At 41.1% G+C, this 15,548-nt stretch overlaps 1 protein-coding gene across 1 annotated transcript; it reads right to left on the bottom strand.

Moving 5' to 3' along the window:
* On the bottom strand, nt 1-4,982 carry mymk (myomaker, myoblast fusion factor). The gene is made up of 6 exons (XM_085426382.1): nt 4,579-4,982; nt 4,345-4,459; nt 3,055-3,203; nt 2,639-2,755; nt 2,338-2,478; nt 1-1,080 (listed from the first exon to the last, which is right to left on the bottom strand). Exons 1-6 carry the CDS (start codon nt 4,711-4,713, stop codon nt 871-873), a joined length of 867 nt encoding a protein of 288 aa, XP_085282508.1. The 5' UTR covers nt 4,714-4,982; the 3' UTR covers nt 1-870.
* Between the last annotated feature and the right edge of the window lie 10,566 nt (nt 4,983-15,548).

Below are 15,548 nucleotides of genomic sequence, written 5' to 3' on the forward strand. Positions count from 1 at the left end.
TTCATAAAGACAAGTTACAGAGTCCTGACTTTTTATTTTCATTTAGAAACATTATAAAACAAAAACTCTTCATACGAAGTATTGAACTTTTCATATTATAATAAATAACAGTATATTACACATGTTCAAATATAGTCAAAGCTGTCCAGTCAGAGTCCATCTGCACCTCCAGAAACACATTGCACTTCAGACTGATGTCTGGGCCTCTGCTTTGCGTCACTGATGCTCCACATGACATATTTGGCACCTCAAAGATGCATAAAATGCTAAAAGGTGCTTTACAATCTTATAATTCTCACAGGCCACGTGGTTCCTTTCCTTGAGAGAGACTGGAAAGAGAAAAGAGGAGGGGAACAGGGCAGACAGAGGCGAGCAGACGAAGGGTCTCCCCTGAGGAACATTTCTAAAGACAATTTATATATTTTGGAGAGATAAACCATCTGCCTGTTTGTTCTTCTCATAAATTTTCCAGTCAGTTTTACTGGCTTGTCTCAGCCACCGTCTCCCTGTTCGTGCTGCGTGTGTTCTTTAGTAGCGTGCTGCCTGTCCTCAGCTTCAGACAGCTGGGTTTTTTATCGGGTCTCTGAGGGCACCAGAGACCTAATTCTGTACTTTTTTTTTCTTTATCTGCTGGTGGATTCCTAAAGTCGCTGCTGACCTTAAATAATCTACCAGCCAAAAATGATTTCTTGGAGTAGAAGGGAACATCCACATGATTGTTGGTTTCCTGCTGAAGTAGATTAACTTACCAGCCATATACGAGTCTATCAGCATTCTGTCAGTTATTTGGTGATTTTCCAGTTGACCTCTATCTACGCCTGATCTTCTCCATGAAATTACGCACACTGACATGTAGGTATGTTTTTGGGTTCACTTCCAGCCGTTCATCTCTTTGAGCTTGCTGATACTGGTCCCTTTGACAGGTGTGGATGGAGGGGGGTTATAAAGAGGCAGGGTGGGGGTGCTACAGCCTCGTGCCCACGGCTTTTCTGTGGGGACCGTCCACACAGTCCGAGATGACTTCTTTTTCGGTTTGTCTTTCTTGTCTTTCTTCTCTTTAGAAGAACCGGGGGACATGGTCTGCAGTAAGAATAATTAGGCAACAGGATTAGAGCAAAATTAAGGACATGAGCTTAAAAAAGCTGAAATTATCACCTCCAAGGCTGTCAAACACATACAGCTTTCTTGCTGGTGTTCAATAAAGGCTTTTGCGGGTGGCATTTATTTCGAAGGTAGTGGCACATCGGCCCCCTTGTCAAAAAACAATAACACATACTCTGATACACTTGTCTGTGTACATTCTCATTCATTGAGGTCGTTTTGAGAGCCTTAAAATAAAAGGCAAATTGACTTCTGTAGGTGTTTGAAGAAGTTGCAAAGCAAAGGAAGTCCAGTTTCCCTCTTTTTTCATACTCTCATGACTATAGGCTTTTGGATTATCCCAGAAAATAAGCTCATTGGAAAAAAAAGTATATACTTACAGGTTTTGCTCGTCAGTATATTCTCCCCATTCTGTCACTACTTTCTAATACATGATTTTTTGAAGCGTAAAAACCGTCCCAAGAGGTAAAATGCTAATCACGGGTGATAAACAGCCTGCATTTAGCTGCTCAGCAAACACCTTCTTGGGGACATATAAAAGCAGTGGCGTATTTATGGCCGTATTTCTATTTTGTACAACAACATAGAATAAAAATGTCGTGTTAACCACAGACCTTATTTACGGGAATGAACATAAAGTCATTGAAAGAATCAGCCTACTCTCGTAAGCTGCTCGCTTACACTGAAGTTGTATTTTGGCATCTGTGGCCTGGTGCTCTGTTTATAGCATTATTCAGACAGGTCTGTCAAAGTCAACCAGAAACCTAAAAACCCGTCAGTGGCACCACCGCCAAAATAAATGGTAAATAGACTGTTCTTATATAGTTTTCTGCTCTGCTTGAGCACTCAAAGAGCGTTATACTACAAGACTCATTCAAACAGGCAATCATAAGAAGCACTTTTTCTAAGTGTAGGAGCTTTCTGTCATACACATTCACACTCCAGTGAACATATTAGGAGCAACTTGAGGTTCAGTGTTTTGCACAAAGATACTGTGGCATGCAGACAGGAGCATCCAGGAATCAAACCACCAACCATCCGATTGCTGGATGACCTGCTGTACCTCCTGAGCCACACCCACATTCTCTACCATTGTAGAGAAACACATCTCATAAAACGCCTTTGTATTGCACCCCAGTATAAGATAGACCGGAACAAGCTCATTTTACTTTAAGATGAAATAACTGAAAGTCTCATTACTACAGGATTTCTATAGTGTATATAAATGGAACGTACACAGCAGCAGAGGGTGAAGCAGCTGAGCTTAGCAGCGTTCTCTCCCGTCCCTGCATAGCGGTTCTTCTTTGGCAGCAGCAGCACGAAGGAAACAGCCAGAGACAGATGGTAGAAGCTGTGGACATAGGCGTAGTCCCACTCCTGTGGAGTGAAAACATCACACTCTTTCAGTATGTAACCGGATATCGATGAACAACACAAAATGTTGTGACAGAAGATAAAACCTCAGACTCTTTAAGTAGATGTTCTAGTATTCTGTATGTTTTTATTAAATATCTGTTTGTGATTTGGCGGCAGTCACCTCAAAGTAGAAGCGCAGCATTAGAGCGAGAGCACCGAAGCAGCAGCCTGGACCGACCTGCTGCGTGTACACTGTCTTCTCCGGATAAACCGCCCTCAGCTGCTTCATCTTCTGCAGCTGCAACAGCAGGAGTTCATCACAATCATATTCACACATCAGACTTCACACAAAAGAAAAAAGAGAAAGTGCAAAAGGCGAAGAAGAAAGGTGCAGGGGATAGCAAAGAAAGGAAAGAGTACAAGGAATGGATGGATTAGTCGAAAAGAAGAAGAAATACACAAGAGCACATTAGATAACAGCAAGGGTGAAGTTATTCAAGGTGGAGATCATGAATAAAGAGGGAGAGGAGGAGATAGAGTAGAAGAAACACTGAAAAATATTTGAAATACACGTTGCCATTTTTTTTTGCCACTGACCCATTTGACAGTAATGATGAAGACAGCTGATCCGATTGGCCCGGAGTAGATCCCGTAGCCCCAGCGGTCCTGGTAGATCCTCACAGCGATGGTTAACACTCCAAACATAGTCATAGTGGAGCGCTGGGGTTCATCAAAGTCACCCAGAGCTGAGACAAGCAGATGAAGGATTTCAAACTCTTTCCCTCATGGATAAAATCATTACACTGCAGAGGTGCTGCACTGTTTGCCAAGTAGGGATTACAGATGAAGTTTATTCTCTTGTTGGGCTAAATTTGATCAATTCAGGACCAAAATTTCACTAATACATGGATAGGAACTGCAAAATTTCATAAAACCACTGATGTGAGGTGTGAACAATATGTTCAGATTGAAGTGTATAAGGAAAGAAGACTAAAAAGGCTGAACTGAACATTTCCTGCAATGTTTTTACCACCAACTGTCTACAGAGTTTGGTTTACGAAGTCCTGTTGTGAAGCATGCTACATTTTATCATACTTTTTTACTCTGATAGAGACCGCAAATTACAAATTCTTTCTTAAAATTAGCTATAAGGTCCATAAACTCTTCAGGAACATTGTAAAGACTTTGTTTGAATTTAACAACAGACCTGATTTTCTTAAACTAAGAAAAAAAGGTTTTAAGAATTCTGAAATTAGTAGAAGAAATCATCAGCAAATGCAGTTAAGTACACAATTTTAAAATAACTAAGGAAAGCTACAGCACAGTTTGTCAGCACTATTAAACATTAAAGGTTTTATATAAATAATTTCAAGATTGAAAACAGTCTGAATGCGTCCTATCATGGTTCAAGACCATCTTGCAAAAGAAGTTCTAATTTTAAGAATTTCCCTTCCTGATTAAATGAAGGTGACAAAATGAAAATGGATCAATATTTTACTGGCAGCCTTCCCACAGACACAGGAGGACCCCATCAGTTAAATCAGCTGTCAGGGCATTTGGCTCTTAGCAGCATGTGATTTAAAGCCCTTGTTGCAAAACCTCTGGGGGATCAGGTGGGAGTTAGAAGCAAATGTATTTATGTCTGTGTGTGCAAGTCTTCATGAGCACTTGTGTGCAAAGCCTGAACATGTGTTATCACCAACTGCTGCAAACCGAGCTTGTTTTTCATCGCTTGCTTGTGTCCTTTAAAAATCTGGTACCGAAATAGACTGTAGTGAAAAAGATCAATCCAAAAAAACATATTTGCTGTATAGAGATACATCTAGAAATGTTGAATACTGCTATTAACTAGTCAAGCCAGAACACTTTCTGTGTAGCAGGACTCACCTATAAGTGTGACCCACATTGAGAGTGCAGTGCTGTAAACACTGAAGTACTCCAGGATGTCGTATCTCATGAAACACAAGATGGAGAGACCTGGCCCATCACATGCATGGTAGATCTGCAGGAATACAGCATTCAGGAGGTCTATTAACCACTCTCACATTATCCCATTCACAGTTCAACACAGCTAACTGCTTGTCAGGTCATTGAGATTAAAGAACAGCAACAGTTTCTCACCGCAGTGAAGAACATGGTGAAAAAGTAGACCATGGCCTCCATGTGGAAGCCCCTCTTGGCGGCCACGCTGGCTGTAGGCAGGAACACCAGGCTGCTGACTGTAGGGAGCAGCATCTTGGCAATAAATGCACCCATGGCTGCTGAAGGGATGGTCGACTCAAAGCTTGTAGATGATAGTTTATCCTTTAAGCCTCAAAGGTTCTTGAGTCTTTGGCAGGTAAAATTAAAGTTATCCAAAGTTCAATAAAGTGTGAGATCAGATGGTACAGTCCTTGAGTGTCTTATGTCTTTCGGTGTGTGAGTGAATGAGGATGCTTATACAGCACACACTCCCACGCAGCATGAACACACCCAGCTGTCCACTTTGGCCCTTTAAAGTTTAAATGTCCGCGTGGATGGCAGGTCCACTGAGGCCTGTATGTGCAGTGTCATCGCTGGTCAGCTGTTTGCATACCAGTGCAACATGGGAGGGGCTGTGGGCAGGGTGAGAGCCATCATAACATAATGTAGCATATCTATGGACTATTTGAAACCAGGACTGGACACTAAGTGGTTGTGAGTCAACTTGAAGTTTAGGCTGGAATGAGCAGACGTCCAGCTGAGAGACCAATCCCAAAATCTTTATTGTGGTTAACTTGTTCCAAAGATCTGAGTCGAATCCACATTTGTGCAACTTTATCTAATGATATCATCCCAACACAACTCTCGCACAATGTGACCACCTCCCCTCACAAGGCCTTCACATAACTATTGGTGGAAAGAATGGCATCTAAACCCCCTTGGATTTAAAAAAAAAAATCCATGTAAACATCTTCTTTTGCTAACTGCAGATCATTTTTGATTAAATATGATGCAAGTTTTAGAAATCTGACTCATCTCGTGCTACCCTCCATCACCACCTTCTTAACTTTGCAAATTTAACTTAGTGTCTATTCCTTATTTTGCTGTTTTTATTTTATGTGAGGAACCCTGTGATTTTATTTTGAAAGGCTCTATATAAAGAAACGTACTTATGTCACACCGTTTTAAAAAGCCTTGGAAACAATCTTGCTAAATGCATTATTCAGGACTGCATCTATCTTTATGTGATGTCATTCAAAGACCAGATAAGATCATTTTGTTTTTTTCTCTGATATTTGATCCAGTGAGGTTGGCTGGTATCAGAACAGGTATTGAATCAACGTATGACTATGTCTCTCCTCTGAACCTTCATTGTTGGAAGGAGTCCAAGTTAGGCACAAAAGCATTTTTGCTAGGGTCTTTTCTTTTCTTTTTTTAATAAAGCTTTATTAATAAAATACTACATAAATAAGTTTTTGTGCAGTTAACAGCATCCCGAGTGAAGTATGTTTTCCATTTGCTTTAATCTCATACATCTTTGCAGTTTTTTAGTTGGAATTCATTAAATATAACTCCAAAATTGCTATCTTGCAAAGGGAAGATGGCAACCAGCTCTAGTAATGCATCCATACACAACCGTACCACAGAGGACACGTGGGAAGGAGACTTTCTTACCAGAACGGATTAACTTCCATCTCCAATCCAGCTTTGCTTTCAAAAAGCACTTTCTCAGAAGTGCTTCGAGGTCAGTCTGGTACTTTCTATCAGCTGGGATGATTGGAAAATATGTACATTTGGTGAGTCCAGGTCTCTTCAAACAGCATGTTTGCAGACAGTTTGTATTTTTTTCTTGTCCCTTACTGTGAGGGAGCAGACTTCATAGTCAGCTCTTCTCTGCGGTTGCTTTCCTAGTGAATTAGTCTCTTTAGATGACCATATTTCTCCAGTGAAATATTGCATCCGATAGCAATAGTTGGCAGTTAACCTCACTAACATATTAAAAACTACAAAGAATATGTTGCTCAGTGAGGTTTAAACAAACCAACCATTTTTTCTGAATTAGATTTTAACCAAGTCTGGAGTCTCACTCTAAACCAACACGTGAAATCTGTTGAGAAACAGCTGTCATATGTTTCAGCGTGTTGCGGCTGTGCGATGTGGCATTGAGCCGACCCTGCTGAGGTCCTCCCATTAAAGTAAAGACATTCACCCGGCTCTGGGTATGGTGGTAAATACTTCTGCTGCTCTGGAGAATCGTCTGTTTTTCTGGAGAATTGTCATTATCTCAACATGACTCAAATACCAAAACATAAAACTCACTTTTAGTTTTTCTCTCAACTGACTGTGCTGCTGCTCTCCTGCCAGCCGATCTTTTTTTTTTTGTCTGACCTAATAAAATGATATAAAATGTATTCATTCGTAATATAAAACAGGTAGTTCTAGCTCAAAATCTCTCTCTTTATTCAAATATTTCACAACTTGCAATAGCAGTAAACTCAGCAGGGGTAGTCTGCATCGTTAGGAAGCCAAGCATATACAAAAAAACATCAGCTCTTTTTCTAGCCATACATTTTCTTCATCGCTCGCCCAGTTAAGGGTCACCGGGGGGGGGGGGGGTTGAGCTGGATAGATTACTGGGTTAGAGGGAGGATACACTCTGGACAGGTTGCCAGTTCACCTCAGGATTAACACAGAGGGCTAGACAACAATCACATTCTCACTCAACATTTAGTCAATTTAGGATCCCTGACTAACCTAAAAGGCATGTCTGTAGACTGTGAGAGTCATATGCGACTAAGAAACCTACTGGAATCAGACCGCAGACTGTGCATACTTTAAGGACTGTAAAGTCATTACCAGGAGTGTGAAAACAAGTTTTTAAGCCCTTTTTAGAACAAAAATCTGAAACATTTTTAAGCATTTTCCTTTTTTTCCATTCATCAGTCACTCTATGCATGCAGTTTTCATTTCATTTCATTTATTTATTTATTTCACACTTAGTACAACAGATCAAACAAACCAACCACACTTTCTATCAATAAAGCACTACAACCATGTGTGAAAAGGAGCAGGAAGAAGGAAATATTCTTATTAAACCCTGCCCCCTATCTACATTCCAACAAACTAATATTAACATTTATCTCCGGTCCTAACCCAAACCAAACAACAAATTTACAATCAGAATATACCTCTCCACATAGTAACAAGGAGAAAATAAACATCTTCTACTTCCGCTGAAATAAAGTTAATTTTGATCATAACTAAAGTAACAGCCCGAGAAACTACCTGGAGATCTTAAAGATGGCATTTGAGTGTCGAGCTCTGCTTGTTGACAGACTTTGGCTTGATGGTTGGGTGTAATGCTTTCCAAAATAACCCGTTACTGTAATCACATTACATTTTTCTTTAATACAGTAATGTAATATTTTATTGTACTAAATTCAGTAATCACATTACATTACGATGGTTTTTCAGCTATCTGTTTGCCTGGCAGACAAAAACATCCTTCAGACTTGTGCTGCTCTTGTTTTTGTGCAGCGAGCAGGACAACAGCAGAGAACTCAACCAGTTTTTATTATATGAAAGAACAAGAGCACAATGGTAAAGTGCAAACTACGTCCAGGACAGAAACAACTGCATCATACACAACACTGCGTCTTTGCATGTCAACAAAAAGCCAGCAAAGAGCTCAGAGGGATATTCAGAATCAGGATCAGAAATACTTTATTAATCCCGAAGGAAATTATAGGTTACAGCAGAGTGCATGATCATCTCAGCCTATCAGGCTGATCTTCAACAGGTAACGAAGCCAGCGATAAGCCGGCTTGTGCCACTGTAGCCACCTTCTGCCTATAAATGCTTCTTAAGTAGAATCACTGTGGCGATCGCTTTGAAGTGACTTTGGCTGGTTTTCTGTTGCTTTGTGTTGTTGTCTTTGTGTTCATACAAAACACTAAAAGAAAGATCACATGTGCCAGGATAGGGATTTGTGTCAGTGTGGGAGTGATTATGCATTCCAGGTCATGTAATGGAGTAATCCAAAAGTAATGTAACAACTGCTTTCTGTGAGTAATTCAGTAACATACTCCACTACTTTTAAAACGTAATGTGTAATACAAGTAACAATGAAAACAATGAAACCAAAGAAAAGCTTTCATGGTTTTTAAAAGAAGACTTGAAATGCACAGTAGAAAACATGCCTGACAGCTCATCTTCCCAAATATATAAAAAATAAAAGACATTTCTTTTGAAATTGAGCTGAAGAGACTGCAATCTGACCTGGGAACAACTAGATCCCCAGAACGATCGCAGTAATCGATCACAGCCATGTCATTTTTACGGCACACGATCTAATCAGATTAATGAATGTTTCAGCCGAGTCAAAGCTCTGTGTAGAAACTTGAGCACCAAATAAGGCAGATTTCTGTTTGCCTCCTCAAAGCGAAGCCATATTTGACTTCTCTCGGCATTGTTGTTCCCAGAAAGAATTTCAGCCTGAACGTTTCCCCTTTAGCAGCAAGGCAGCAGCTGGTGCTCTCCTGTCAGCTGCTACACCTGCTGAACGGCACAAAGGGTGCAGTATTGCTGAGGGCTTTCACCACACGCCTCAGATTCTCGGAGTGCTTCAGTAACCCGAGTCGCCTCACCACGCCCTCTGCCGGGAACTGCACACTCTTTTCCAAAAGTGTCTGCAATCTTTGTGGCCACTCTAACATATGAGTGTTGAAGTAATGAGTACCTATTTAATTAGGTGCAAATTAAATGTGGGTCAGTCTTTGTAACCTTTGGCTTCCCACTGCAGGACCCAGCACAGCTTCATTTTCAGGGAGAATAATGTGTGTCTTCAACTCACTTTGTTGAAAAGTTGAAAACGCTGCACTGGATTAAACTGAGGCAGCAAAGCAAGTTTTCATCATGACCACTGCCAGTGGCAGAAAGAGTCAGATGGCCTTAGCTGACCCTGAACTGAGCCCTCTCTCACCCTCAAAACAGCGGTCAAAAGGTCAAAGAGGCCACTCCATATGAAGAGCTGACGGCCGAGAGCTGATCACTGCAGATATGTGAATGTGTCGTTTAAATGATGTAATCATTTCTCCCAGGAGGCAAAACTGTGCTGCACTTGAAAAGCACTGAAATAGATCATCTTCATAATCAGCATGTATTTGCATTTCATGAACTCCCCTCTATAGATTTATTCATTAACCAGACTCACTCACATCACAAACAGCTGATTAAATATCTAAGTCAGGAGAATGCCAAAAAACTAATTGAAGTGGTTTAGTCGAATTTCTACTGAGTCAAATTTGCATTTATTTTTTAATTTTGGCGGTTTCTGTCCTCCATGTAATGTCAATAGGAATTAGGAAGAGCTGAAAAAGCCCTTCTAATGCAGGTTTGAGACTTACATGCCCATGAATGCACAGTTTTTGGCAGCTCAGTGTGAGGACCATTAGTTCTTCTTGTTGAGGAGAGTTTGTGGCCTGTGGTGACTTTCACTTCAGCACCCCTCTGTCTAAACACGGCGGGTTAGTGTGGGAATGCAGGCCAGACTTCCTGAACGCATCTGAAAAAACAACAGGCTTCTTTTTGATTCAGTAAGGAATAGCTGCGACCTCTGACCCCTGGGCCTTCTTTTCCAAATAACTGGAGGTGCTTGAGTTTTAGTGAGCCCAGTCACCGAGGACAAATGGAAAGCAACTTCGAGAGATTTCTTCAACACGCTGCTCGTGTTGTTTTACTTTGAGAGCTAATGTTCACCCCAGACTAATGTATTTTGACTCTTACTTTTAGTTTTTCAGATATTTAGTTGTCACCTTCTCAAATGCTCATCTACTTTTGCCTTTCCTTCTTCCTGAAAGTACAAGTGGGTTTTGTTTCACACATTTAAGGCCGAGGCTGAAACTGGCAACTTTTTTTTCTCCTAATTTCTCCTCTTCTCTCTGTGGTTGTGTTTATAACTGCTTTAATTGCTTTTTTGTCTGCATGCGCCAACCCTAATGACTCCAGACTTTGTTTGGCATGCTGCAAATGGTCACACTCTCACACACGCACACACAAATCACACCCATGGGAGTGTTGTATGCCCTCGCACAACACATTTTCATAATAGCTTTTATTTTGTTGTCATGCGGAGGGAGGGTAGCTTTAATTGGTGTTGCTAGTGGTTGACGGGGCATATTCCTCTGGTTTGGCAGCCTCCATAAACTCCCTCTATCAGCTTGTAAATCTAGCATTGGAGCGGAGAGCCAGCAGACACACCGGCAGCAGGCTTAGAGGAAGGAGAAAAATGGATGGAGGAGGATCAGTGGAAAGTTAGAGAAAGCACAAAATGATGGAGAATATAATAAAAGGCACATTTGTCACCTGCACTTGAATGAAACACTGCAGAAGATGTGGATTAAACTAACTACAAATGAACAAGAATTCTCAAGGATTAAAGACTTTAACCCCTTTAGCTCAGCTAAAGTGTCATGCTGATTACAGAAGCAATAAATTTGGCTTGTTGAGTTTGCGGAAACTCTACAGAATATTTTTGGAATTAAGGCTTTTCTGTGCAGGAAACTGCCCAAAAGAATTCACAAACAGCCTCTAGCAAGGGTGTTTGGAGGATATTTTGAATGGGGTGTCAAAAGGAGGGACCAAGAAGAAGGGTAATTCATGAGGAATCAGAAAACCATATCAGAAATATACACCAAACCAAACCACTCGATAATTTCAAGTCTGGACAGAACTCCTGCTGTCGTAAATAGTAGGAGGCGTGGTTGTTCCGTAACAATATGGCAGCTGCGCTGAAGCACAATATGCAACCACGAGGAAATGGAGCTAACAGAGAACTGGTTAAAACCCTAAAACATTTTACTCTAATGAGGGTTGCAAGTTAAAAACAAAGTCTCACACATCCTTTGAGTTTTTAGTAAGTAAATGAATTGGAGAATGATAGCCAGTGGATAAATGTGAGGCACATCTGTTGAAAACTTAAAAATATATTGTTTTGCATCTATAATTAGCATAAGAGCTATCAGTGCACATTGATCATTCTTTCAGAAGCGCATTTGTGAGGTCAGACACTGATGTTGTTTCCCAGTCACCGCTCTAATTCATCCCAAAAGTGTCTTTATGGACCTTGCTTTGTGCACTGGTGTGCAGCACTGTTGGAACAGGATGGGGCTATACCTTAAACTGTTCCCACAAAGTCAGGAGCATGACATTGTCCAAAATGTCTTGATATTATGAAGAATTAACAGTTCCTTTCAGTGGAGCTGAAGGGCTGTGCCCAACTCCTGAAAAACAACCCCAAACCATGATCCTCCACCAAAATTCACACTTGGCAACATGTCATCAGCTATGTACTGTTCGCCTGGGAACCAGTTCAGTTCAGTTTTATTTATACAGCGCCAAATCACAACAACAGTCGCCTCAAGGTACTTTATATTGGAAGGCAAACCCTACAATAATACATACAGAGAAAACCACAACAATCGTATGACCCCTATGAGCAAGCACTTTGGCGACAGTGGGAAGGAAAACTCCCTTTTAACAGGAAGAAACTTTGGGTAGAACCAGGCTCAGGGAGGGGCGGAGCCATCTGCTGCGACCGGTTGGGGTGAGAGAAGGAAGACAGGATAAAAGACATGCTGTGGAAGAGAGACAGAGATTAATAACAGGCATGATGAGTGTTACACACTTGGATTAAAATGAATTGAAACCAGTGTGGCTTTGTGAGTTCGCCTTCACTGTATCTGCAAATATATATATATATATGTAGACATAGCACAACCTTACACACTTTTGCAGTCTCACACAACTCTTATAGGCGCACTGCCTTATGGTTAGTGGCTGGGCTTATTTACTCCCGCTGGAGCTGCTCATTTTAGGGGATACTCCCTCTTGTGGTGTAACGGAGGAATAACTACCCTTCCTGCACTATGTCATTTTTGGAGACTGGGGCACACATTATTTTACAACTATCAAAGAAAATACATATTTGAACAATCAGACCATTTAACTAACTATAATATTGTAACTAAAGATGATGGGGGGTGTCCTGTTTTGTCCACAATGAATTTCTCGTCCTTACAAGAGGCAGGGTACACCTTGGACAGGTCGCCAGTCTAACACACAGAGAGAAACAACCATTCACACTCACATTCACACCTATGGGCAATTTAGACTGATCAAGTAACCTATCCCCACTGACTGCATGTCTTTGGACTGTGGGAGGAAGCCAGAGTACCAAACATGCAAACTCCACAAAGAAAGACCCCAGCCTGATGGTGGAGTTGAACGCAGGACCTTCTTGCTGTGCAGCAACATTGCTAACCACCGTGCCATCGTGCTGCTGATTCAATGCAAATAGGTCTATTAACACATAGTGAGCGAGAAAGGTGATGGGAGAAGAAATAGTGCATCATGGGAATAGCCTACGCCTATTGCAGCATAACTAAGGGAAGATTCAGGGTCACCTGATCCAGTCCTAAAGTAGAGATAGTGTCTGTCTCCTGAATCCAAACTGGAAGTTGGTTCCATAGAAGAGGGGCCACCAAATCCATACACATCATTCGGATTACCAGACTGAGAAGTGTGATCTGCCACTGCAGAGAACACATCTTCACTGTTCTAGAGTCCATTTATGGCGTGATTTACACCACTGCATCTGACACTTTGCATTGCGCTTGGTGATGTAAGGCTCGGATGCAGCTTCACAGCCATGGAAACCATGAAGCTCTGTACGCACTGTCCTTGAGCTAATCTAAAGCCAAATGAAGTCAGGAGGCCTGCAGCTATTGAGTCTGCAGAAAATTGTGAGGTCAGAGTAGGGACCACGTAAAACCAGAGTGGTTGCTCTGTGATTTTGCGACACCTACCACTTTGTGGCTTAGTTGCTGTCATTATTAATTGCTTCCACTTCATCATAACACCACTAAAAGTTAAATATGGAATATTTAGGACCAAAGAATTTTCACAGCTGGACTTGCTGCACAGGTGGCCAGATTTCATTTCTTTGTTAAAAGAACAGTACAGAATGTTGCATTATGCTTTAAATGGGGCGCCATTTACATAGGATACATTGCATACCATACATTCATAAAGTGTTTAATACTATGCACTTAAAACACTTTACCTACCTCCAACTGATGGCCAACTTAAATCACCAAATAACCCAACATGCACCTTACATAATTTCTTCCAAGGCGCCACACAGTCACCCACCTGAATGACTCACATTAGGTTTCACAATGTGCCAATACAACACAAAAGTAATCATTAATGGAAATTAACATCTGTATCCCTATTCAAAAAATATATTTAAAGTTATTACCAAGTGCATTATTAAGTAACTGACACATTTTATTTGGATTAAAATAAGGACATAAGTTACACATGGACAGAATTAAATGAGAGATCAAGGGGGGAAAGAGACAAGACAGTAACAAAGAGAACAAGTGCAGCGCTGCAAAAACAGCTGTAGAAACAGAGAAGCGAATAAACTGAAAGAGGAGAGAGACACATACGGAGAGGAGGAGAGGGAGGGGTGAGAAATAAGAAGCCGATAGAGAAAAACATACGTGAGAATAGCAGAAATCGTAATGAACAGGAGGGAGTGAGGCAGACAGATGGGGGGAAAAGAGGGGAAGACGACATGGTGGGCAGACACGGTGGTCCTCAGATGTCTGCTTGTCCTCCTCATCATTCACTCTTCCCACAGCGTCTCTCATTCCTCTGTCTGAATCGCTGTCCTCCCGTCTGTTGTTGGCTTCCTCAGAGTGTTTCGGATCACTTAAAGGACTAGTTCACCTGAAAAAGAAAGCGCAGCATGAAAGGACAAACCCCTCACACTAAACACAAAACAGCTCCATGTCCACTTTGTTCAACACAACAGATATTCATTGATCGGCCACAGCATTGATCACCTTGTTACTATGTAATGCTCTGTGAGATCCTGACAGTCCTGTGGATGTCACCTTGACACATACCTTGTTGCAAGCCATCGCTCTTATAGCTCCAAATTTTATTTGCAGCTATAATTTTATTTTTATTTCATTTGAAATGTTTTATTTTCAATTCAGGTGCGTTTCAGGTAGAGTGCTTTTGTTCTTTTCAGTTCACTGTTCAGTTTGGATTATTAGTTCACAACAGTACAATAATACGATTAAAAAAATGCAAACACACAGTCGCTGTCATATAGACGTCCCATGATCAGTAAACATTTGCATTATTGCCCTTTTAGCCTGTGGGTGCTTACAAATTTCAATAAATTGACAAACACCAAAGCCAAAGACATTTCATGCAGATTTGTATTATATTTTATTGTATTTATGGAGCATTCTTTCAGGGTTTTGTTTTTACTTCAATTTCCAAGCAAACCTACAAATGACAGCTACACTCTTTGATTGTATCAGCCTGTTATAGCAACAGTTTTCCCCAAAAAGCTGCAAAATCTACTCAGGAACAAACTGAAGAAAGAACTCGAGGTGTTAACCCAGACTCTTAACTTTCCTGTTTCTTGAGAGATCCCCCCCACGATCCACAGTACCCAATGTGTCTGCAAGAGATGTGCTGGTATGCCCCTGTTGGGTCTGTGCTCTTGGTGGCGTGTGAGGGATCAATGCAAATTAGGTGGTTTTCAAAGTTGCTACAAAAACAAGCAACTTGACCTTTTTTTGTGCTTCCATTTGCCATCGGTTGACGTCACCAGAATTTATCATTAGAAAGAAAAAAAAAAAACCTTGTCAAATGTCTGCGCCTTCCTTTCACGTATATCTAAATATTCAGTGTAACTGAATTTGAAGTGGCACATCTCTATCATAAATTCAGCGCATCCACCTTGAGAAGTTTGTGATTGTATTTCGGGAGATTACAGCTGTCCTTAAATTGCAGGACAGAAGCATCTTGCTCTGTGTGTTCTCATAGAAAAGTGTATCAGCATCTATTTTTGCTTCCATAGAAAATCCAGATCAGTGCAACACAAGAAAATGATTGAGAACTTCCGGAAAGTGAAGTTTCAGCTCAGTATGGAGGGCAGAGGACCCAGGGGAGGAGAGCACTGTGGGAAATGGGCAGTTCCTGTCTGTCTGTGTCTTTGTTCAATCATTTGTCTGCCTCTCAGAGTGACACGCTTGATCCCAACG

This window comes from Rhamphochromis longiceps, linkage group LG12 (genome assembly GCF_057381845.1).
Source record: "Rhamphochromis longiceps isolate RC_006_pf linkage group LG12, R_longiceps_female_GT1.1, whole genome shotgun sequence".
NCBI classification, from domain to species: domain Eukaryota; kingdom Metazoa; phylum Chordata; class Actinopteri; order Cichliformes; family Cichlidae; genus Rhamphochromis; species Rhamphochromis longiceps.

What these genes read in the sequence shown, in the direction of transcription:
- mymk (XM_085426382.1), bottom strand. Translation starts at nt 4,713, where the DNA reads ATGGGTGCATTTATTGCCAAGATGCTGCTCCCTACAGTCAGCAGCCTG. An exon ending in TCACCATGTTCTTCACTGCG is followed by an intron (nt 4,460 to 4,578) that starts GTGAGAAACTGT and finishes GTATTCCTGCAG; the next exon opens with ATCTACCATGCATGTGATGG. An exon ending in GCTTCACCCTCTGCTGCTGT is followed by an intron (nt 1,081 to 2,337) that starts GTACGTTCCATT and finishes TTCTTACTGCAG; the next exon opens with ACCATGTCCCCCGGTTCTTC.